Source organism: Procambarus clarkii, chromosome 72 (genome assembly GCF_040958095.1).
Source record: "Procambarus clarkii isolate CNS0578487 chromosome 72, FALCON_Pclarkii_2.0, whole genome shotgun sequence".
Taxonomy (NCBI): Eukaryota; Metazoa; Arthropoda; class Malacostraca; order Decapoda; family Cambaridae; genus Procambarus; species Procambarus clarkii.
The window spans coordinates 24,459,939-24,483,576 of NC_091221.1; the positions used below are offsets into that span (position 1 = coordinate 24,459,939).

Genomic DNA, 23,638 nt, shown 5'->3' on the forward strand with positions numbered 1-23,638 from the left:
ATTACCAACATATATTGTCAAATGAGCAATTTATGTCATCTGCATTTAAAATACAGCTTTCACACACTTCACGTATTTGTGTTGGATAATATCATTTTCCAGCTTTACATAGAATACTTTGTGTTCTTTATCTATGTTCAGATGAGTTGCATAAAAGTGTGCAAGATTTACAACACCAAAAGAAATTGAAGGAGATTGAAGAGGAGATAACAAGGCTTCGAGCAATTTATGATTCCCAAAATAACAACCCAAAATGGCGGACAATTATGTACACTGGCACTTCGTCTAGAAAAAGCAGAGCTTTAGGTATTAGTATTATTGTCAACAGTTAAATATAATCACTAACTGCTCTTAAATGTAATTATAAATAACTTGTTATAGTAATATATTTTTTACTGTTTTTTTTCTATTACTAGGCACACCATCAAATCCTTTCCCTTGCAGTCATGAAGTAATGAAGCCTCCAGTTTCTGTTGTAGACGTTATACCCCAAAATATCAATGGTATGTTATCTAATTATTTTAGAGAGATACAAATATAAATGCATTGCCATAGTAACCAAGGACTAAGTTGCAAATACAGTGTGTGTGTGTATATATATATATATATATATATATATATATATATATATATATATATATATATATATATATATATATATATATATATATATATATATATAAATATATATATATATATATATAAATATATATATATAAATATATATATATATATATATATATATATATATATATATATATATATATATATATATATATATATATATATATATATATAAATATATATGTATATGTATATGTATATATATATAAATATGTATATATATATTATATATATGTCGTACCTAGTAGTCAGAACGCACTTCTTGGCCTATTATGCAAGTACCGATTGGCCTAATAGGCCAAGTGACTTTATTTTCAAAAAATTGTTTCCTTTTTTTTAAATATTATTATTATATTATATTAAGAACATAAATTATTGATTTAGTTATGTTAGTTTAGATTAGGTTAAGATAAGTTAGGTTAGGTTAGGTAGGCTTGGTTAGGTTCGATCATATATCTACATTAATTTTAACTCAAATTTAAAAACATTTAGCTCATACATAATGAAATGAATAACTTTATCATTTCACAAGAAAAAACATTTGAAAAAATATTGAAATTCTGGAAAACTTGGCTTATTAGGCAAATCTGGCCTTGCATAGTTGGGCCAAGAACTCCATTCTGGCTAGCTAATAATATATATATATATATATATATATATATATATATATATATATATATATATATATATATATATGTCGTACCTAATAGCCAGAACGCACTTCTCAGCTTACTATGCAAGGCCCGATTTGCCTAATAAGCCAAGTTTTCCTGAATTAATATATTTTCTCTAATTTTTTTCTTATGAAATGATAAAGCTACCCATTTCATTATGTATGAGGTCACTTTTTTTTTACTAAAGTTAAAATTAACGTAGATATATGACCGAACCTAACCATCCCTACCTAACCTAACCTAACCTATCTCTATAGGTTAGGTTAGGTTAGGTAACCGAAAAAGTTAGGTTAGGTCAGGTTAGGTAGGTTAGGTAGTCGAAAAAACATTAATTCATGAAAACTTGGCTTATTAGGCAAATCGGGCCTTGCATAGTAGGCTGAGAAGTGCGTTCTGGCTACTAGGTACGACATATATATATATATATATATATATATATATATATATATATATATATATATATATATATATATATATATATATATATATATGTCGTACCTAGTAGCCAGAACGCACTTCTCAGCCTACTATGCAAGGCCCGATTTGCCTAATATTGGCTTATTTGGCAAATCGGGCCTTGCATAGTAGGCTGAGAAGTGCGTTCTGGCTACTAGGTACGACATATATATATATATATATATATATATATATATATATATATATATATATATATATATATATATATATATATATATATATATATATATATATATATATATATGTCGTACCTAGTAGCCAGAACGCACTTCTCAGCCTACTATGCAAGGCCCGATTTGCCTAATAAGCCAAGTTTTCATGAATTAATGTTTTTTCGACTACCTAACCTGACCTAACCTAACTTTTTCGGTTACCTAACCTAACCTAACCTATAGAGATAGGTTAGGTTAGGTTAGGTAGGGATGGTTAGGTTCGGTCATATATCTACGTTAATTTTAACTTTAGTAAAAAAAAAGTGACCTCATACATAATGAAATGGGTAGCTTTATCATTTCATAAGAAAAAAATTAGAGAAAATATATTAATTCAGGAAAACTTGGCTTATTAGGCAAATCGGGCCTTGCATAGTAAGCTGAGAAGTGCGTTCTGGCTATTAGGTACGACATATATATATATATATATATATATATATATATATATATATATATATATATATATGTCGTACCTAGTAGCCAGAACGCACTTCTCGGCCTACTATGCAAGGCCCAATTTGCCCAATAAGCCAAGTTTTCATGAATTAATATATTTTCTCTAATTTTTTTCTTATGAAATGATAAAGCTACCCATTTCATTATGTATGAGGTCAATTTTTTTTTATTGGAGTTAAAATTAACGTAGATATATGACCGAACCTAACCAACCCTACCTAACCTAACCTAACCTATCTTTATAGGTTAGGTTAGGTTAGGTAGCCGAAAAAAGTAGGTTAGGTTAGGTTAAGGTAGGTTAGGTATTCGAAAACCAATTAATTCATGAAAACTTGACTTATTAGGCAAATCGGGCCTTGCATAGTAGGCTGAGAAGTGTGTTCTGGCTACTAGGTACGACATTATATATATATATATATATATATATATATATATATATATATATATAGGGGTACCACCTCTGGTGCAAATGTAGGGACCCATAGCCTCGGAGAAGAAAATAAAGAGTACTCAGAGAAGACCTTGTGGATCCTCACTGAACACTTTGATATTTTCTTCTCCTACCACCCCTATTCTTTTGTTAAGTGTGTATATTTATCTAACTTTATTTGAAAATGTCATTACACAAAAAAAGTTACAATATTGATTACATACAGGGTACAAGGCTGCTTGTCACAAGTTGAATAGCTCCTCCAGCTCCTCAGATGGCGGGCAGGAACCATGGATGCAGTGAGCATTTCCTCTCTGGATTGCCACACTAAGGCGCTGAAAAAGAAAACTGGCAGCTCTGGGGTCTCTTGTTGTTTCGATTAGCTTAGACCCCAACTCCTTTAAAAAGCTAGCAGCACTTTTACCCCAGGCACCAAGTGTCTCTGAGGCAATGGGGACAAAATTGTAGTGGTGCTCAAGGTCTCTGTATTTACGTGACTTGGCCGCTTCCCGGTGATTGGCAGCTCCTCCTGCTTGTGTAGCACTGAAGTCAACATAGGTACTGGCCAAAGTTGAAACGCAAGTGTAGTCCCACACCAACTGTCTACCATTCTTCCAGGGGTTCACCGTAATTCCGTCTGGGCGACCGACAGGCTCATCAGAGTTGCGGGACATTAGGTAACGGGGCTCTCTCTCTGCTGGACAACCGGCTGTGGTAAGGCTCCTCTTAATAATGTCATTAACCTCGCCGTGTCTTGCATGCCATCCTCCCGTCCTTTGGCAAAGAAGGCCATGCCGTCCGTATCTGTCGGCCTCTGCCTCGCCGCAAATACACCTGTATTCGGTGTGGATTGGGGCAGCTAGGCGGAGAGCCACGGCAATTCGGAGGGCCTGCGGTGTGAGACGGGTGCCGGTTGCTGACATTGGGGTTGCTAATAGGAAATCACCTGCATGGGGAGCTGCTACAGCTCTAAGTCGGGCAGTGTCATGTGGTGTCGTCGCAGCTTCTAGCAAAGTTGCAGCTTCTTGGTCGGCAATGGGGCGATCCCAGCTGGATTGCTTATGGGCTTCAGAAGGCGGTGGTTGGGGTGCTGGTCCTGCGAGAGAGACCCATTTGGTTGTGCAGTCTGTGAAGCTGGGATCATGCACCCCTGCCTGTTGAACTAGGTGCTCAGGTAGGATTTCCTTCACCAGGTTGTCAGACCCCACTGAAGAGGACAGGAATGCTGGTACAGCAATTTGTGTTGCTGTGCGCACGCCAAGGCCCCCGAGTCTGACAGGAAGGGAGGCCTGTTTCCACTGTGAGTCGCTGAGGGAAAGATTGAGGGCTTTTTCTAGTGTTGATTTCAGCAAGCTGTCATACTCTTCTAATTTAATATTGTTGAAAGATGGCGAACATCTTAGAAAGTAGGTCAGCCTGGGAAGGGACAAGCATCTGGTGATGAGGTAAAGTGCATCATGAGCATCGATGTCTTCAATCCTCTCGTTCATCCTCTTCAGGTCAGTGATCTTCTTACCAAGGACCCCGTCGATGGCATTCCTTCCAAGAGGAGCACCTAGGAGTGTGCTGTCCTCAGGGTTGGTTGTATGAATGTCAGGCAAAACAACCTTTATTTGCTCTATTATGTGTTGGTTGGTGGAGGTTATTTCGCACTTGGAAGGGTTCAGGGTGAGGCCTAGGCTTGCTCCTTGCTCCTGGATTATTCTTATGTCGTCCAAGAGTGAGGCTGGGGAGCCAGCTAGAGTACCATCATCCAAAAACCAAATGTTGAGCTCACTGGACAGGTTATCGGTGACTTCCTTGATAACTAGGCAGAACAGAAAAGGAGCAAGGGGGTCACCTTGTTGGACACCTTCTTGTGATTCAATTTCATGTTCCCCAAAAAGCAGAGTTAGATTCTTGCTGTAGCATGAGTTTACAAACGGGTAGAGGGAAGGAAAAAGGCGATGAACTGCATTGAGTACTGCATCCCTTCTAACCAGATTGAAAGCATTTTTGAAGTCCAGCTTTATCAGGGCTTTTTCATTCGTAATGTTGGCAATGTAGGCTCTAGCTGCATGAGCCGCTGCCTCACACCCTTGGGGAATGCCAAACCCAAGCTGTTTTGGCTTCAGCATGTCGGCTGCTGCCTGACTAACTGCTCTAGCAGCAGCCTTAGCGACGAGACGCCGGAGTGAATTGCCGACAGCTATCGGTCTGATTCCTCCATCTTTTTTCCTCAGGGCACAGAGGGTAGCGCCAAAAAAGAGAGGCCGTATGGTCTCTGGTATGTTGCCAGCTAGACATGTGTTGGCGAATCTAGTTAGTTCCACCAGGAGGCCCTGTGCAATGTCTCCCAGTGCAGGGTTGAGCATTTGTTTGATGTGATTGGGTCGTAGTCCTGTGAACCCACCTGCTGATCCTGGTGGGAAGGATAAAGCTGCTTTGTGCACCATGGATTCGAGCACACACAGGGGTTCTGCTCTGGTGACACCGACTAGGGGAACACTGTCGTCACGAGGAGCTCTGGGTGGGTGTTTTTCCCTCAGGGCTTGTGCTGTATCGGCATCCCTGGTGGCAACTGTGTCTTCACTGGTGATGACTCTGATCGCCCCTATTGTGTTGCCTTCTTCTATTTTCTTGCTGACTGTTGCTCTGATTTTGGATGCCTCGGTTCTGCTGTTGATACCTTTCCTGCGGTGGGTGTTTTTAGCACGGGTGGGGAGGGGTGCCTGGTTGTCCTCTCTAGGAAAACTATTTATAGCCATAATGACCGAGGAAGCTAGTGATTTGTCTCTCCTTGCAGGGACAGCTAGGCATATGTTTCCAAACAGGAGAAGGTTGTGCCATGCTTGGATAGTTCCGGGGGAGTCATTGACCTTTTTCAAGAGGCTGGATAGTTTGGCTGCTGCCTGGGGCCGGGCAGCTTTGGGGATGTGCTGCAGGGTTCCAACCGATGTTGCTTTGATGGCTTCTAGTAGATTCTCAGTCGAAATGAAGCTGTTAGAGGTGTTTTCCCTGACTGCTGGAGTGGGGCCTTGATTGATACCCTCTTTGGGAGGGCGCCACATACCCGGACAATCGGTTCCGTTGTGAGCATGCTTGCGCACATCTCCGTTACGCTTGAGTCTCCACACCTTGTCACACACTTGGCATGTGCCATACCTGTCGTCGATTGATGGCTCCTCTTGGCTGAGAGAAGCCTGGCTGTCAGTCGTGACCTGCGACATCAGCGGGCGCTGGGTGGGCGCTGGGCGGGCGCTGGGCGGGCGCTGGGTGGCCATATATATATATATATATATATATATATAATGTTGTACCTAGTAGCCAGAACGTCGTACTCGGCCTACTATGCAAGGCCCGATTTGCCTAATAAGCCAAGTTTTCCTGAATTAATATATATTCTTTAATTTTTTTTCTTACGAAATGATAAAGCTACCCATTTCATTATGTATGAGGTCAATTTTTTTTTATTGGAGATAAAATTAACGTAGATATTTGACCGAACCTAACCTAACCTAACCTATCTTTATAGGTTAGGTTAGGTTAGGTAGCTGAAAAAGTTAGGTTAGGTTAGGTAGTCGAAAAACAATTCATGAAAACTTGGCTTATTAGGCAAATTGGGCCTTGCATAGTAGGCTGAGAAGTGTGTTCTGGCTACTAGGTACGACACATATATCTATATATATATACGTTTTTCTGGTTTTATAGTAAATCGTCAGTTGTATCCTCTGATTTTTGAGATATATATATATATATATTTATATTTATATATATATATATATATATATATATATATATATATATATATATATATATATATATATATTAGTATATTTTGGTAGCAGTCTTTCCTGTAGACATATTTTATTAAATATGACCGAAAAAGTAAGATTAATAATTCTAACACGAATTTTCTCAATCTTTCGTACATTATGCTTCACTGTTGGAGGTAAATCAAAAATCACTTCTCCAAAATTCATTTTTATTTCTAGTCTGACGCGACACGGGCGCGTTTCGTAAAACTTATTACATTTTCAAAGACTTCACAAATACACAACTGATTAGAACTTGCATTTCCCTGATTTTATATCTACATTTGAGTGAGGTGGGAAGGGTGATGTGGCATTACATTTGAGTGAGGTGGGAAGGATGATGTGGCATTAGAGGATATTAATAGGGTATTAAAAGTATCAACACAAGACAGAACACGAAACAATGGATATTGAATAGAAGTGTTTGTAGAAAGCCTATTGGTCCATATTTCTTGATGCTTCTATATTGGAGCGGAGTCTTGAGGTGGGTAGAATATAGTTGTGCAATAATTGGCTGTTGATTGCTGGTGTTGACTTCTTGATGTGTAGTGCCTCGCAAACGTCAAGCCGCCTGCTATCGCTGTATCTATCGATGATTTCTGTGTTGTTTACTAGGATTTCTCTGGCGATGGTTTGGTTATGGGAAGAGATTATATGTTCCTTAATGGAGCCCTGTTGTTTATGCATCGTTAAACGCCTAGAAAGAGATGTTGTTGTCTTGCCTATATACTGGGTTTTTTGGAGCTTACAGTCCCCAAGTGGGCATTTGAAGGCATAGACGACGTTAGTCTCTTTTAAAGCGTTCTGTTTCGTGTCTGGAGAGTTTCTCATGAGTAGGCTGGCCGTTTTTCTGGTTTTATAGTAAATCGTCAGTTGTATCCTCTGATTTTTGTCTGTAGGGATAACGTTTCTATTAACAATATCTTTCAGGACCCTTTCCTCTGTTTTATGAGCTGTGGAAAAGAAGTTCCTGTAAAATAGTCTAATAGGGGGTATAGGTGTTGTGTTAGTTGTCTCTTCGGAGGTTGCATGGCTTTTCACTTTCCTTCTTATGATGTCTTCGATGAAACCATTGGAGAAGCCGTTATTGACTAGAACCTGCCTTACCCTACAGAGTTCTTCGTCGACTTGCTTCCATTCTGAGCTGTGGCTGAGAGCACGGTCGACGTATGCGTTAACAACACTCCTCTTGTACCTGTCAGGGCAGTCGCTGTTGGCATTTAGGCACATTCCTATGTTTGTTTCCTTTGTGTAGACTGCAGTGTGGAAACCTCCGCCCTTTTCCATGACTGTTACATCTAGAAAAGGCAGCTTCCCATCCTTTTCCGTCTCGTAAGTGAAACGCAGCACGGAACTCTGCTCAAATGCCTCCTTCAGCTCCTGCAGATGTCTGACATCAGGTACCTGTGTAAAAATGTCGTCAACATACCTGCAGTATATGGCCGGTTTCAAGTTCATGTCGACTAAGACTTTTTGCTCGATGGTACCCATGTAGAAGTTTGCAAACAGGACACCTAGGGGAGAACCCATAGCGACCCCATCTACTTGCTTATACATATGCCCATCCGGGCTCAAGAAGGGTGCCTCTTTAGTACAAGCTTGGAGTAGTTTCCTCAGAATACTTTCTGGCATGTCAAGAGGAGTACAGGCTGGATCACGATACACTCTGTCGGCTATCATTCCGATTGTCTCGTCCACAGGTACGTTGGTAAACAGCGATTCTACGTCCAACGAGGCTCTTATCCCTGTGGCCCGTGCGCCCCGCAGTAAGTCCACAAATTCCTTTGGAGACTTCAGGCTGAAGGCGCAAGGAACATAAGGAGTCAGCAGGCCATTGAGTCGCTTTGCCAATCTGTACGTGGGTGTGGGTATCTGGCTAATGATTGGCCGAAGTGGGTTTCCAGGCTTGTGCGTCTTGACATTTCCATACGCATATCCAGGTTTATATTCCCCAATGATCTTTGGCAGGTGGAGTCCGGATTTCTTGGCGTTCACAGTTTCGATCATTTTGTTGACCTTTGCTTTTAATTCGGCTGTAGTGTCCTTCGTTACCCTTTGGAACTTAGTTTGGTCAGAGAGTATGATGTTCATTTTCGCCAGATATTCGTCTTTTTTAAGAATGACATATATTGGCGACTTGTCACCTCTCCTGACAACTATCTCCTTGTTCTCACGAAGGCTTTTAGCTGCCGCTCTAAGCTCGGGGGACAGTATGGTGCTTCTGTAGTTGCCTCGATTCTTTCCTCCTTCTGCAATAAGTTCTGCTTGTAAGGTATCTTTGGTAGTGACCTTCTTTTGTGTCTCGAGGTCGAATATGTCGTCCAACAGAATTTCCAACTCCACTTTCCGGGCCATTTCACTCGGTCTGGACATAACATGACAGTTTATGCCCAGATTTAGGAGAGTGACTTGGTCCTCAGTGAGGTTAATTCCTGCAAGGTTCAGGAAGCCATCTCTTGGTCGTGGAATTGCCATAGGTCCGAAGGACAACGAAGGGTAACGAAGGGTAACGAAGGACACTACAGCCGAATTAAAAGCAAAGGTCAACAAAATGATCGAAACTGTGAACGCCAAGAAATCCGGACTCCACCTGCCAAAGATCATTGGGGAATATAAACCTGGATATGCGTATGGAAATGTCAAGACGCACAAGCCTGGAAACCCACTTCGGCCAATCATTAGCCAGATACCCACACCCACGTACAGATTGGCAAAGCGACTCAATGGCCTGCTGACTCCTTATGTTCCTTGCGCCTTCAGCCTGAAGTCTCCAAAGGAATTTGTGGACTTACTGCGGGGCGCACGGGCCACAGGGATAAGAGCCTCGTTGGACGTAGAATCGCTGTTTACCAACGTACCTGTGGACGAGACAATCGGAATGATAGCCGACAGAGTGTATCGTGATCCAGCCTGTACTCCTCTTGACATGCCAGAAAGTATTCTGAGGAAACTACTCCAAGCTTGTACTAAAGAGGCACCCTTCTTGAGCCCGGATGGGCATATGTATAAGCAAGTAGATGGGGTCGCTATGGGTTCTCCCCTAGGTGTCCTGTTTGCAAACTTCTACATGGGTACCATCGAGCAAAAAGTCTTAGTCGACATGAACTTGAAACCGGCCATATACTGCAGGTATGTTGACGACATTTTTACACAGGTACCTGATGTCAGACATCTGCAGGAGCTGAAGGAGGCATTTGAGCAGAGTTCCGTGCTGCGTTTCACTTACGAGACGGAAAAGGATGGGAAGCTGCCTTTTCTAGATGTAACAGTCATGGAAAAGGGCGGAGGTTTCCACACTGCAGTCTACACAAAGGAAACAAACATAGGAATGTGCCTAAATGCCAACAGCGACTGCCCTGACAGGTACAAGAGGAGTGTTGTTAACGCATACGTCGACCGCGCTCTCAGCCACAGCTCAGAATGGAAGCAAGTCGACGAAGAACTCTGTAGGGTAAGGCAGGTTCTAGTCAATAACGGCTTCTCCAATGGTTTCATCGAAGACATCATAAGAAGGAAAGTGAAAAGCCATGCAACCTCCGAAGAGACAACTAACACAACACCTATACCCCCTATTAGACTATTTTACAGGAACTTCTTTTCCACAGCTCATAAAACAGAGGAAAGGGTCCTGAAAGATATTGTTAATAGAAACGTTATCCCTACAGACAAAAATCAGAGGATACAACTGACGATTTACTATAAAACCAGAAAAACGGCCAGCCTACTCATGAGAAACTCTCCAGACACGAAACAGAACGCTTTAAAAGAGACTAACGTCGTCTATGCCTTCAAATGCCCACTTGGGGACTGTAAGCTCCAAAAAACCCAGTATATAGGCAAGACAACAACATCTCTTTCTAGGCGTTTAACGATGCATAAACAACAGGGCTCCATTAAGGAACATATAATCTCTTCCCATAACCAAACCATCGCCAGAGAAATCCTAGTAAACAACACAGAAATCATCGATAGATACAGCGATAGCAGGCGGCTTGACGTTTGCGAGGCACTACACATCAAGAAGTCAACACCAGCAATCAACAGCCAATTATTGCACAACTATATTCTACCCACCTCAAGACTCCGCTCCAATATAGAAGCATCAAGAAATATGGACCAATAGGCTTTCTACAAACACTTCTATTCAATATCCATTGTTTCGTGTTCTGTCTTGTGTTGATACTTTTAATACCCTATTAATATCCTCTAATGCCACATCATCCTTCCCACCTCACTCAAATGTAATGCCACATCACCCTTCCCACCTCACTCAAATGTAGATATAAAATCAGGGAAATGCAAGTTCTAATCAGTTGTGTATTTGTGAAGTCTTTGAAAATGTAATAAGTTTTACGAAACGCGCCCGTGTCGCGTCAGACTAGAAATAAAAATGAATTTTGGAGAAGTGATTTTTGATTTACCTCCAACAGTGAAGCATAATGTACGAAAGATTGAGAAAATTCGTGTTAGAATTATTAATCTTACTTTTTCGGTCATATTTAATAAAATATATATATATATATATATATATATATATATATATATATATATATATGTATATATATATATGTATATATATATATGTATATATATATATGTATATATATATATGTATATATATATATGTATATATATATATGTATATATATATATGTATATATATATGTATATATATATATGTATATATATATATGTATATATATATATGTATATATATATATGTATATATATATATGTATATATATATATGTATATATATATATGTATATATATATATGTATATATATATATGTATATATATATATGTATATATATATATGTATATATATATATGTATATATATATATGTATATATATATATATATATATATATATATATATATATATATATATATATATATATATATATATATATACCCCCTATTAGACTATTTTACAGGAACTTCTTTTCCACAGCTCATAAAACGGAGGAAAGGGTCCTGAAAGATATTGTTAATAGAAACGTTATCCCTACAGACAAAAATCAGAGGATACAACTGACGATTTACTATAAAACCAGAAAAACGGCCAGCCTACTCATGAGAAACTCTCCAGACACAAAGCAGAACGTTTTAAAAGAGACCAACGTCGTCTATGCCTTCAAATGCCCTCTTGGGGGCTGTAAGCTCCAAAAAACCCAGTATATAGGCAAGACAACAACATCTCTTTCTAGGCGTTTAACGATGCATAAGTAACAGGGCTCCATTAAGGAACATATAATCTCTTTCCACAACCAAACCATCGCCAGAGAAATCCTAGTAAACAACACAGAAATCATCGATAGATACAGCGATAGCAGACGGCTTGACGTTTGCGAGGCACTACACATTAAAAAGTCAACACCAGCAATCAACAGCCAATTAATGCACAACTATATTCTACCCACCTCAAGACTCCGCTCCAATATAGAAGCATCAAGAAATATGGACCAATAGGCTTTCTACAAACACTTCTATTCAGTATCCATTGTTTCGTGTTCTGTCTTGTGTTGATGAAATTAATACCCTATTAATACTCTTGTTCTGTCTTGTGTTGATGAAATTAATACCCTATTAATACCACATCTTGTTCTGTCTTGTGTTAATGCCACATCACCCCTTCCACCTCACTCAAATGTAGATATAAAATCGGAGATGCGTAAGTTCTATTCAGTTGTGTATTTGTGAACTAAAGTCTTTGAAAATGTAATAAGTTTTACGAAACGCGCTCGTGTCGCGTCAGACTAGAAATAAAAATGAATTTTGGAGAATTGATTTTTGATTTACCTCCAACAGTGAAACGAAATGTACGAAAGATTGAGAAAATTCGTGTTAGAATTATTAATCTTACTTTTTCGGTCATATTTAATAATATATGTCTACAGGAAAGACTGCTACCAAAATATACTAATATATATATATATATATATATATATATATATATATATATATATATATATATATATATATATATATATATATATATATATATATATATATATATATATATATATATATATATATATATATATATATATATATATATATATATATATATATATATATATATATATATAATATCATATATGGCTATCCTCTCTGAAATTGCAGGGGAAAGGACTTGGGTCCGTGATGTATGTAGGGTGGATCATAGTAGGCTTAAGATAAATGCCTTATAAAGACCCTTAGGCCATTTTCATAGTCATTCCTGATGCAAATATCCTGTCAAGGGTGTATAGATAGATGAATAAATATGGTTGTAGATAAATGGATAAAGGGGTAATATTATAAACACATTTGTAAAAATATTATTATAAATTATAAATACTGTATATATATATATATATATAAAATTATTTAAATTTATATATAAAAATATTTTTTAGTCAAAATATTGACTTATAGTTTGAGTGAAATTTAAAATAGCTAAAGAAGATAGTCTAAAAATCAGTGTAAGATTATAATTAAAGTATAATAATTTCAGCCGCTGCCGAACTTGCTGCAGAAATAAAAAAAATCCAAGAATCGCAAGTGAAGATTTCTCAATGGCAGCAAAGAAGAATGAAGGCTGAAATTTCTTGGGAAGAAAGTCGGTCAGTTCTATTTGAGTGGGAGGTGTGTAGGCACGCTGTTCCAGTTGAAGGTACATACACAATACTTATAAGCATATTGTCTATTTACATCAGCATATCAGTTTACATTACAACTTATTATATTTGCATTTTTTTTAGTTATATTTTTTGAATAGAGAGTGGATACTTCGTTTTAAATATACCTGAAGCATTTTATCACTAATGAAAAATGTTTATGTATACTTATAGACCATATTATATACATTAATGATCTGCCTAATGTCTTTAACATTCTGAAACCTATTTTGTTTGCTGATGATACTACCCTCATCTACTCCAACCCCAACCCACATACACTAAATGGTGTTGTTAATAATGAACTAAAAAAAGTCCACTTATGGATTTCAACCAACAAACTAACACTTAACATAGAAAAGACCTACTACATCCTATTCGGAAGCAAATCTACAAATGCAATTCAACTTCAGATTGACAATGTAAACATTAGCAATAAAAATGATGGAAAGTTTCTTGGCATATTCCTAGACAAGAGACTCAACTTCAGTACCCACATACAACACATAACTAAGAAAGTCTCTAAAACAGTTGGTATACTCTCCAAAATCAGATATTATGTTCCTAACTCTGCTCTCATCTCTCTATATTATGCACTAATCTATCCCTATCTCAACTATGGTATCTGTGCATGGGGTTCAACCACTGCAAACCACCTCAAGTCCATCATCACCCAGCAAAAATCTGCTATCAGAATAATATCAAATTCTGCTTTCAGACAACACACAGCCCCCTTGTTTAACTCCCTAAACATGCTAAACATAATCTCACTCCACAAATTCTCTTGTGTCAACTACATTTACAAAACCCTGTTCTTAAATGCAAATCCTTGTCTGAAACTTTTCTTGGACAGATGTAATAGGACCCATTATCACCACACCAGAAATAAATATCTCTTTGATATCCCCAGAGTTAAACTTAATCTGTGTAAACACACTATGCAAATAAAGGGACCCAGTTTATGGAACTCACTCCCTACTGAATTGAAAAGTTGTCCAACTTTTACATCATTCAAAATCAATACTAAAAAGTACCTAATTTCATCTTCATAGTTTTTCACTTTTTGCCTTAAAATTGCACTGTATCAATTGCTACCCAATCTCCCAACCTTTATGTTCCCAATTTGAACATCTTTACCATTGTGATCATTGCTGTTTCCTTATATGTGCTGCCATTCTATTGTATGGTGTTTATAAATCTTGTTTATCTGTATCTTTTGCTACCCAGTCTCCCAATCTTTATGTACCTGTTACGGCCCTCTCGGGACGCAACGGGGTTCTTACTCTGATGTCGTTAGAGGAAGATATATATCCGACCCCAAGCCAGTAGAGGCTTTCAAGGGATGCGATCCGTGACGCAAGTAACTTAAAGGGAGTAGGGAAAGAAAGCTAAGAACTTAATATAATATAATGTTCACCTTCACCGTTTAATATATATAATAAAAGAGTACACAAGGGGGAGGGGTATTAACACTTTACACAGGGGATCAACACTGTAGTCTTCTGCTGGAGACTATGGATCCTCGAAGCTAGGTGCTGAGTCCGCGGTGCTTTCTTCGTGGCCTCAAGACGTGTCCTCTGAGAACGCCGAGTCTACCCTGGCCACAGGTCAGCCACAACACAGGTCCACTGGGGGCACCGTCGTGGAGGCCGTCAACCACACGTCCAGCAGGTCTGCTGGCAGGTACTGAGCCACCAAGGCTGGTACGGCCACTCCACGAGCGATAAAAGGGGTACGCCCTAGACAGGAGTCTCGTGTGATATCACCAATCACCCTCCTGTCCTCAATACCCCAGTGGACTATCGTCTCCAACCGTCGGTCCCGGGTAAATCCTTCCACTGCCACTCCACTGGCAGGCTTAACACACCACAGTGTTCTTCCGGGGGGACGACGTCACGACAGCTGCAGCAAACTTCACTGTATGGAGACTGGCTGCCTCGGGTAGACTGACTCCACCTTCAACACAGTGGTCCCAGGTCGGCTCTGTAAGCAGACACGTCATTAATAACCGGGACACTAATACACCACACTCACAGGCTCAGATACAAACGCCCGACATATCCACTCCATAGATGGCGCTGTCGTCGGAGCACCACCTCACCAGAGGTCAGGAGCGGCGGTGTTGAGCGCTGAACCAGACTGGAAACTGGTCCTCGAGGCCAGTACACGCTGTCCTCACTAGGTGTCGTCGTTCGTTTGGCGGGGGTTTCGGGAGCTGACCCACAGATGGCGTGTTTGTCACTGCTCCAGGCACGGACGCTGGATCCGGGTTCGTAACACCTCCCCACCAAAAAGAATTTGGTTTGGGGTTCTATAAAAAACACAAACCAAATTAGCAGGGCGACACAACTCCAAATGGACTTACTTATACTATGAACTGGAGTGATGAGGCTGTCTTGTCCACAGAACTTTTCTACTAGCCATTTCCGGCACAACGGGAACTTGCAGATAGAAGGCAATGATCTGCCTGACGTAATCTTCCACACCTTCACCGTCTCCACCGAGATGTTAATCCGGAGCATAACCTCACACCTCTCGAGTAAGGATCGGTGTAGACACGATCTGGGGTGACTCGACACTTCCTTATGTCGTGGCACCGATGATGGCTGACCACAGACGGCATTTCTGGTGCCAGTCCGATGGTCCTTCAGGGAGACAGGAACCTGGAATACAGGGGTCTGATAATTCAGAGTGATAGCGACCGCGAGTAAAACAGTACTTACAGCATACACTACTAGGTCCACACCTAGTCCCAACGGAGCTGTTCGTACGTCGCAGGTGGCATTCGCTCTGCCACCGTCAGGTCGACCAACGTTCCACATAACGCTGCATTGAGGCTCAACAGTCACGCGGGGGGTGTCAACCTGTCGGAAACAGTCACTCACATTATCACATGTCGTACCTCCTGTATCATCTATTACCTCCCAGGTCCCTTCTTCAACTGCAACACTTGCAGTACAACTCTCCAATCCCTGGGACCTCTTCTCGATGTTCACGGGAGCCATCATCCTTCGGGTCGTCCACTGATCCTTACTGAGAACACAGAGAGCACATAGGAGAACAAAACAAAATACCGATAGGAAACATTTGGTAAGTCGAGGGATAAGTTTCCTGAGCTTGTCATGTCCATAGCCGGCACCATCCACTAGCCTGGCTTGGACCAAAGAGGGCACTAGACCTTTAGAACATACCTCACATACCTCTGACGTCTGGGGAATCTCTGGCTGGTCCACTACACGCTGTAACTTGCCATACCGCAAGCACACCTCAGCCTTCGCTCCAGACTCGTTGGTATCCGTGGGTGTCTGCACACGAGGCCTCTCTTCTAGCTCAGGTACCTCTGCCTTCTTAACCTCATGTTCCTTGTCAAGAGAATCAGGAGACACTGCTAGATAACTGTCGATCTGCGGGGGAGAGGACAAATTAGACATGTTCAAATCCGGGTCTGTCTTTACCTGGACATTACCATTGCCTGTTACCTCAGACCGTGCTGTTCTGGTAAACTCGTCCGCAACCTTGGGATGATTGGTGCTCCAATCGGTCACCAAGTCGTTGGCCAGTACCACGTCAATCCCAGCCACAGGGAGGGTATCGACTACTGCCAACGCACATGTGCCGCTGAAATAAGGCGAGTCGAGATGTACTGGCACTAAGGGGGCGATGTACTGCGTCCTTGGAAACCCAACCAGGATAACCTCTGGTCTCCCATCCACACTTACTCCCTCGGGTAACGAGCTCTTCACGATCAGGGACTGGGCTGCTCCACTATCTCTGAGCACTACAATTGATCTACCAGTATGATCACTCGTTACATACCCGGTTGAAGTGTGAGGGGCCAACAAACTTGGTCCTTCCTGCGTCGTCGTAGACTGGTTTCCTACTGGTGATGTAACACAGCTCATCAACATCACCTCCCTTCGTGCGCTGCCACCTCTTCTACCTCGGCACCTAGCAGCTATGTGCCCTTTCTGCCCACAAGTCCAGCACACCATATTCCTCCTTGGACTACGGTGTTTCGGACTACTGGGACTTGTTCTTCGGGGGCTACTTGGGGGCGTCTTCTTAGCGCTTCGTGGGACGGGTCTTTCTTCTTCGTCGTGAGGTCTGTCAAACCGGCGCTGGTAATTCCTCGGGACGTACTTAGCAGACGGCCTATGAGTCAGGATATACTCTTCAGCCATGGTGGCTGCTGCACTCAAGGTCTCTACCTGCTGTTCCTCTAAGTACGTCTTCAGGTCTACAGACAAACAATCCTTGAAGTCCTCGAGCAGAATCAGCTGCTCGAGGTCTTCCTTGGTCTCCACTTTCCGAGAGGCACACCATTCTTGAAAAAGTCGCTCCTTGATGGTGGCGAATTCGGTGAAAGTGTGCTCTGAGGTCTTCTTCAGGTTTCGGAACTTTTGCCTATATGCCTCAGGTACCAATTGGTACGCCATGAGCACCACTTTCTTCACCATATCGTAATCGCCGGAGTCGTCAAGGGATAACGTAGAGTAGGCGATTTGGGCCTTCCCAGTCAAAACTGACTGTATCATGATGGCCCAATTCTCCCTTGGCCACTCCAAAGAGGCAGCGACTTTCTCGAAGGCTGCGAAGAACTTCGAAACTTCTCTCTCGTTGAATTTGGGGACCATTTTGATATTCCTTACCGGATCGAAACCGCTTACTCCAGTTTGTCTCTGTCCAGCGCCTAATCGTAATACTTCTAGTTCATGTTGTCTCTGTCTTTCTTTTTCTTCTCTCTCTCTTTCTCGTTCTTCTCTCTCTCTTTCTCGTTCTTCTCTCTCTCTTTCTCGTTCTTCTCTCTCTCTTTCTCGTTCTTCTCTCTCTCGTCTCTCTTCTCTTTCTCGTTCTCTTTCTCGTTCTTCTCTCTCTCTTTCTCGTTCTAATTCTAAACGCCTCATCGCCAATTCTTTATCTTGTCTTTCTCTTTCCATTTCCAATTTCTTCCACTCTATTTCTCGATTAATCTCTAGGGCACGCATTTTGACTGTTAGGAAGCTGATATTAAGCTCACCTGCATCACTGTCAATGTCACTGCCCTTATCTTCCTTTTCTGTGGAAGCTATTTCCTCACCTTCCCTTGTACTAGGAGTCTCGCCTTCCTGTTTCCCTTCTGCCTTCAGGTGCCGGTGAACCTTGGACAGGATCTCCACACGGGAATCACTGGCACGGATCTTGATCTCCAGGTAGGCGCTCACTAGTACAAGTTCCGGTTTGCTCAGATACTTTAATCTGGCAAGACAGTCCACTCTGTTCAGAAAAGCCTGAACATCGTCCAGATCATCGATGGTAGCTTTGTCTGCCATTGTCACAGATGGAACACTTAGCACTTAACACACTGCTTACACGTTAGCACTTAACACACCGAGCACTGTTCTACGCCAATATTGCACCAAACACTGCACTTGCCAATATTGCACGTAATCACTCCGGGCACCGCACTACCCAATATTGCACTGAGTCCAAGCGAACACTTCGCTCTACAATATTGCACTAAATCACTGAGCACCGCACTAGTCAATATTGCACTTAATCGCTTAATCACAGCGAGCACCGCACTGCACAATATCGCACTTAGTCACTGAGCACCGCACAGGACGTATAACGTCACAATCGTCACACAGGGGGAATTATATACAGGGATTACGCCACTTCACCACCCCTGTCAAACATACTTAACAAGGGGACGGATCCCGCTGGGGATGCCAATTATGTTACGGCCCTCTCGGGACGCAACGGGGTTCTTACTCTGATGTCGTTAGAGGAAGATATATATCCGACCCCAAGCCAGTAGAGGCTTTCAAGGGATGCGATCCGTGACGCAAGTAACTTAAAGGGAGTAGGGAAAGAAAGCTAAGAACTTAATATAATATAATGTTCACCTTCACCGTTTAATATATATAATAAAAGAGTACACAAGGGGGAGGGGTATTAACACTTTACACAGGGGATCAACACTGTAGTCTTCTGCTGGAGACTATGGATCCTCGAAGCTAGGTGCTGAGTCCGCGGTGCTTTCTTCGTGGCCTCAAGACGTGTCCTCTGAGAACGCCGAGTCTACCCTGGCCACAGGTCAGCCACAACACAGGTCCACTGGGGGCACCGTCGTGGAGGCCGTCAACCACACGTCCAGCAGGTCTGCTGGCAGGTACTGAGCCACCAAGGCTGGTACGGCCACTCCACAAGCGATAAAAGGGGTACGCCCTAGACAGGAGTCTCGTGTGATATCACCAATCACCCTCCTGTCCTCAATACCCCAGTGGACTATCGTCTCCAACCGTCGGTCCCGGGTAAATCCTTCCACTGCCACTCCACTGGCAGGCTTAACACACCACAGTGTTCTTCCGGGGGGACGACGTCACGACAGCTGCAGCAAACTTCACTGTATGGAGACTGGCTGCCTCGGGTAGACTGACTCCACCTTCAACACAGTGGTCCCAGGTCGGCTCTGTAAGCAGACACGTCATTAATAACCGGGACACTAATACACCACACTCACAGGCTCAGATACAAACGCCCGACATATCCACTCCATAGATGGCGCTGTCGTCGGAGCACCACCTCACCAGAGGTCAGGAGCGGCGGTGTTGAGCGCTGAACCAGACTGGAAACTGGTCCTCGAGGCCAGTACACGCTGTCCTCACTAGGTGTCGTCGTTCGTTTGGCGGGGGTTTCGGGAGCTGACCCACAGATGGCGTGTTTGTCACTGCTCCAGGCACGGACGCTGGATCCGGGTTCGTAACAGTACCCAATCTGAACATCTTTACCATTGTGATCATTGCTGTCTTATATGTGCTGTCAATCTGCTGTATGGTGTTTATTAACCTTGTTTAAATTACTAATCAAGCTGTCAATGTAATCAATCAGAGCTTTAATATAACAATATGCTTTAATATACCTACTTATCTCTCTCATCTCATTTTTCTCTTGTAATGAATCTTTATCATTTATCAATTCTGATTGAAATTACCTACTTAAAATTATCTGCTAGATTAAGGACCTGCCCGAAACGCTGTGCGTACTAGTGGCTTTACAAGAATGTAAATACTGTACTATCCAATGTATTCTCACAAACCCAATGTACCTTCTTGTATATAAATAAATAAATAAATAAATATTTTTTTCCTAATTCTGCATGATCTGAAACTGTACAGAAGTCTTTTTTGACAAAGATGCGATATTTTTGAACATATGTTTTCAAATATTTTCATTTGACAGACACAAAATGCTTCAAATGTATGATTGAAGCCAGCATCAAATGTGAAGATTGTCATCGCCTATTCTGCTACCACTGTGATATGAAAAAACATTTTTTAAACCCATTCCATGATAGGTTTTCCTGGGCCAGTGGATATTATGAAGCATTGCCACCAACTGTGACTGTTGACCGTAATGGGACATTTACTGACTGGCGTATGTAAACCAAAAAATTCTTTACATATGAAAACTTTTCTTTTTACCAAGCCTTTACAATATAAGTACCAAAATATTAAAAGAAAAAAATAAATAAATTTTTTACTCAATAAGCAATTCAATTTTTATGGCATTTGACTTACTGAATATTATTTAAATATGCAATCTTTCCTAAGTTTATTATTATTTTCTTATTCAGAACCTGTTGTGCCAGTTCCTGTGCCAAAAATTTCCTGTAACTGTAAAGACTGTAACCTTAACATAAAGAGTTCTGACATCATGTGTACTTTCATAATGCTCTCAGGTATATTTTATTTAATATTAAGTTTGAACACATAAATCTATGAGTATTTGCATCACTGAATATAGTAGCATCACTGAAGTTCTAGTGACAATACCCATACCCAAGCATGTGGACTTCAATCTTTGAGACACAAACATATCCATTCAGTGATGGAGATGAGTTTTACAAAAGATTCAAAATAAGCTGCTTTATTTTAGGAATAAATACTAAAACTAAGCTTTCTAGGCAGGTATGACCTTTATCTGCCCATATTTGAGTGTCAAGAGTGTAGATACAGCCTTCCTGCAGATGCTAAGATGTTGTATGATGGTGGATACTTCTGCTCATCAGCCAGGAAAAGTAACACATTCTTCAGCACCAAACTCCTGAACAACTGGCATTTCCTTAAAAGGAACAGCCCAGGTTTATCAATGAAATCCTTGTTAATAGCGCTCCAAGCGCTTGGCTCTCATAATGGAAGAGTAAGTATTTATTAATTTTATATATGTAATGTAAGTACCTGTATACATTAAACTGTATATATAATAATACATAAAAATATGAACCCACTCCACACATTCTCTTGTGCCACTTACATGTACAAAACCTTGTTCCTAAATGCACATCCTGATCTGAAACTCTTCCTTGATAGATGTAAAGGATCCCATAATCACCACACCAGAAATCAATATCTCTCTGATATCCCCCGAGTCAAACTAAATCTGTGCAAACTCTCTATGCAAATAAAGTAATTGGTTATTGCTCCTAATTGGTAAACTCTTTATTGAATTAAAAGCTGTCCAGCTGTTCAAAACATTATTCAAAAGTAAAACTAAAAAGCATTAATTTCATCCTTATAGTTTCCTACGTAGTTCTTCAAACTTGCACTGTTACTTGTGCTACCCACTCCCCCAATATATATGGCTAACTCATGCAACTTGCATGGCTTAGCCACATCTGGGCCTAGTGCTGGGAACTAGGTTCCCAGCACTACGCTGGGAACAAGGTTCCCAGTATTAGGCTGGGAACCATGTTCCCAGTACTAGGCTGGGAACGTAGTTGTTCAATCTTGCACTATAACTTGTGCTACCCACTCCCCCAATATATGGGGCTAATCCATGCAAATTCTATATTCAGTATATATTTCAGGATGGTTGCATCAACTTTGAAGCTGCTAAAAGAACATTCCAGGAGTGGAGATTTATGCAGTATGAACTTGCAAATGTCCAAAGCTACAATAAGACCGTGTGCCCTGCTTGTCATACTAACCCATTTGCCATACATATTGATGGCAACAAAAAGTTATTCCCATATGAAAAAGTTGGAAGGTATAGTTCTTAAATAATTTTCCTTTTGTAAGATAAATTTATATTTTTCAACAATTAATACATTTCTGTTAGGGCAACTTATATATCACAATACTTTATTCGTTATGTAAATATATCAATATCTGAAAAATTCTTACATGCAATACATAATAGCGTTATTCATGTATTACAACATTAAGTAATATATATTTACACAATCATCAAAATTGAAAACAAATCAATGTAAATTATGTAAATACTGTCATTTTGTTTCTTTCAGAGGATTGAGGGAATCATATTATTCAGAGAGTGTCTTTGCTGCTGACTGATGTGACTAATCACCTTAACCATATAGAGAGCTTAAAAACAAAGGTAAATATTATGTGTACAGACTTTGTAAACTGTACATAGATTTTATATTTTTATTTATATATACAAGACTTTTTACATTCTTGTACAGCCACTAGCACGCATAGTGTTTCAAGCAAGTCGTTAATCCTATGTTCCCCAGAATATGACCCCACCAAATCCATTAACCAGGTACCCATTTTACTGTTGGGTAAACAGGGGGGGCCATAGTTAAGGGTTGATGCCCAGTAAATCTTCCAAGGCCAGGATACAAACCCAGGACAAAGCGCTCGCAAAACGCCAGGCGAGTGTCTTAACCCACTACACCATTGGGAAAAGACAGTCATGATGTCTTACAGTTTACAGAGTTAATATTGTTATGATCTCAGCCGGCAGGAGAAACGAGTCTCCCTCCTTGAGAGTTATTCAGCAAGCCTGACCTGATTAGAAGGTCTAGCAAATATTGAGGTGATAACCCATATGTAAAAGAGTTGCTTGGATATATATAACAATTTAAGATTATGGGCAGTGAAGAAGGAAACATATAGATGACTGGCTAGGAGATGTGGACATTTTGCTGGAGGCGTGAGGCTCGCTTCTGGAAGGGCTTTGACCTCACTTCAGTGCCAGACATCGCAGGGGAAAGCTGCGCTCCGTTGAGCTCCCGTCAGAAGGGAGATATATGATATCTCCCTTATATAGTAAGATACACCTTACTTTGCTCCTTAGCTCTCTCTAGCCTATTTATTGCCTGTCTACTTCCTCATCACAATTGACTTGAGAATGGTCCAGGATGGACCGAAACGTCGTCGTCCCTCCACCTTCTAGTGAGTGGTCTGGTCTACATACTTTAGCCATGTTATTGTGACTCATCGCCTGCATAAAAGTGAATTATTTTCATTTTACATACTCATTGAAGGGAGTTATTTTTTGTCCCTTTTTTCAGAGCGTGA

The 23,638-nt window shown here is 40.9% G+C and overlaps 1 protein-coding gene across 1 annotated transcript; it reads left to right on the forward strand.

Moving 5' to 3' along the window:
* On the forward strand, positions 1 to 20,755 carry LOC123752194 (uncharacterized). Its single transcript, XM_069312620.1, has 4 exons — positions 1 to 306; positions 417 to 503; positions 13,169 to 13,327; positions 20,553 to 20,755. Exons 1-4 carry the CDS (start codon positions 267 to 269, stop codon positions 20,753 to 20,755), a joined length of 489 nt encoding a protein of 162 aa, XP_069168721.1. The 5' UTR covers positions 1 to 266.
* Positions 20,756 to 23,638: the final 2,883 nt, after the last annotated feature.

Excerpts from the sequence above, each read along its gene's own strand:
- LOC123752194 (XM_069312620.1), top strand. The coding sequence starts at position 267 with ATGTACACTGGCACTTCGTCTAGAAAAAGCAGAGCTTTAG. Across the intron at positions 307-416 it reads TAGAAAAAGCAGAGCTTTAG|GCACACCATCAAATCCTTTC; the intron begins GTATTAGTATTA and ends TTCTATTACTAG. Across the intron at positions 504-13,168 it reads TATACCCCAAAATATCAATG|CCGCTGCCGAACTTGCTGCA; the intron begins GTATGTTATCTA and ends TAATAATTTCAG.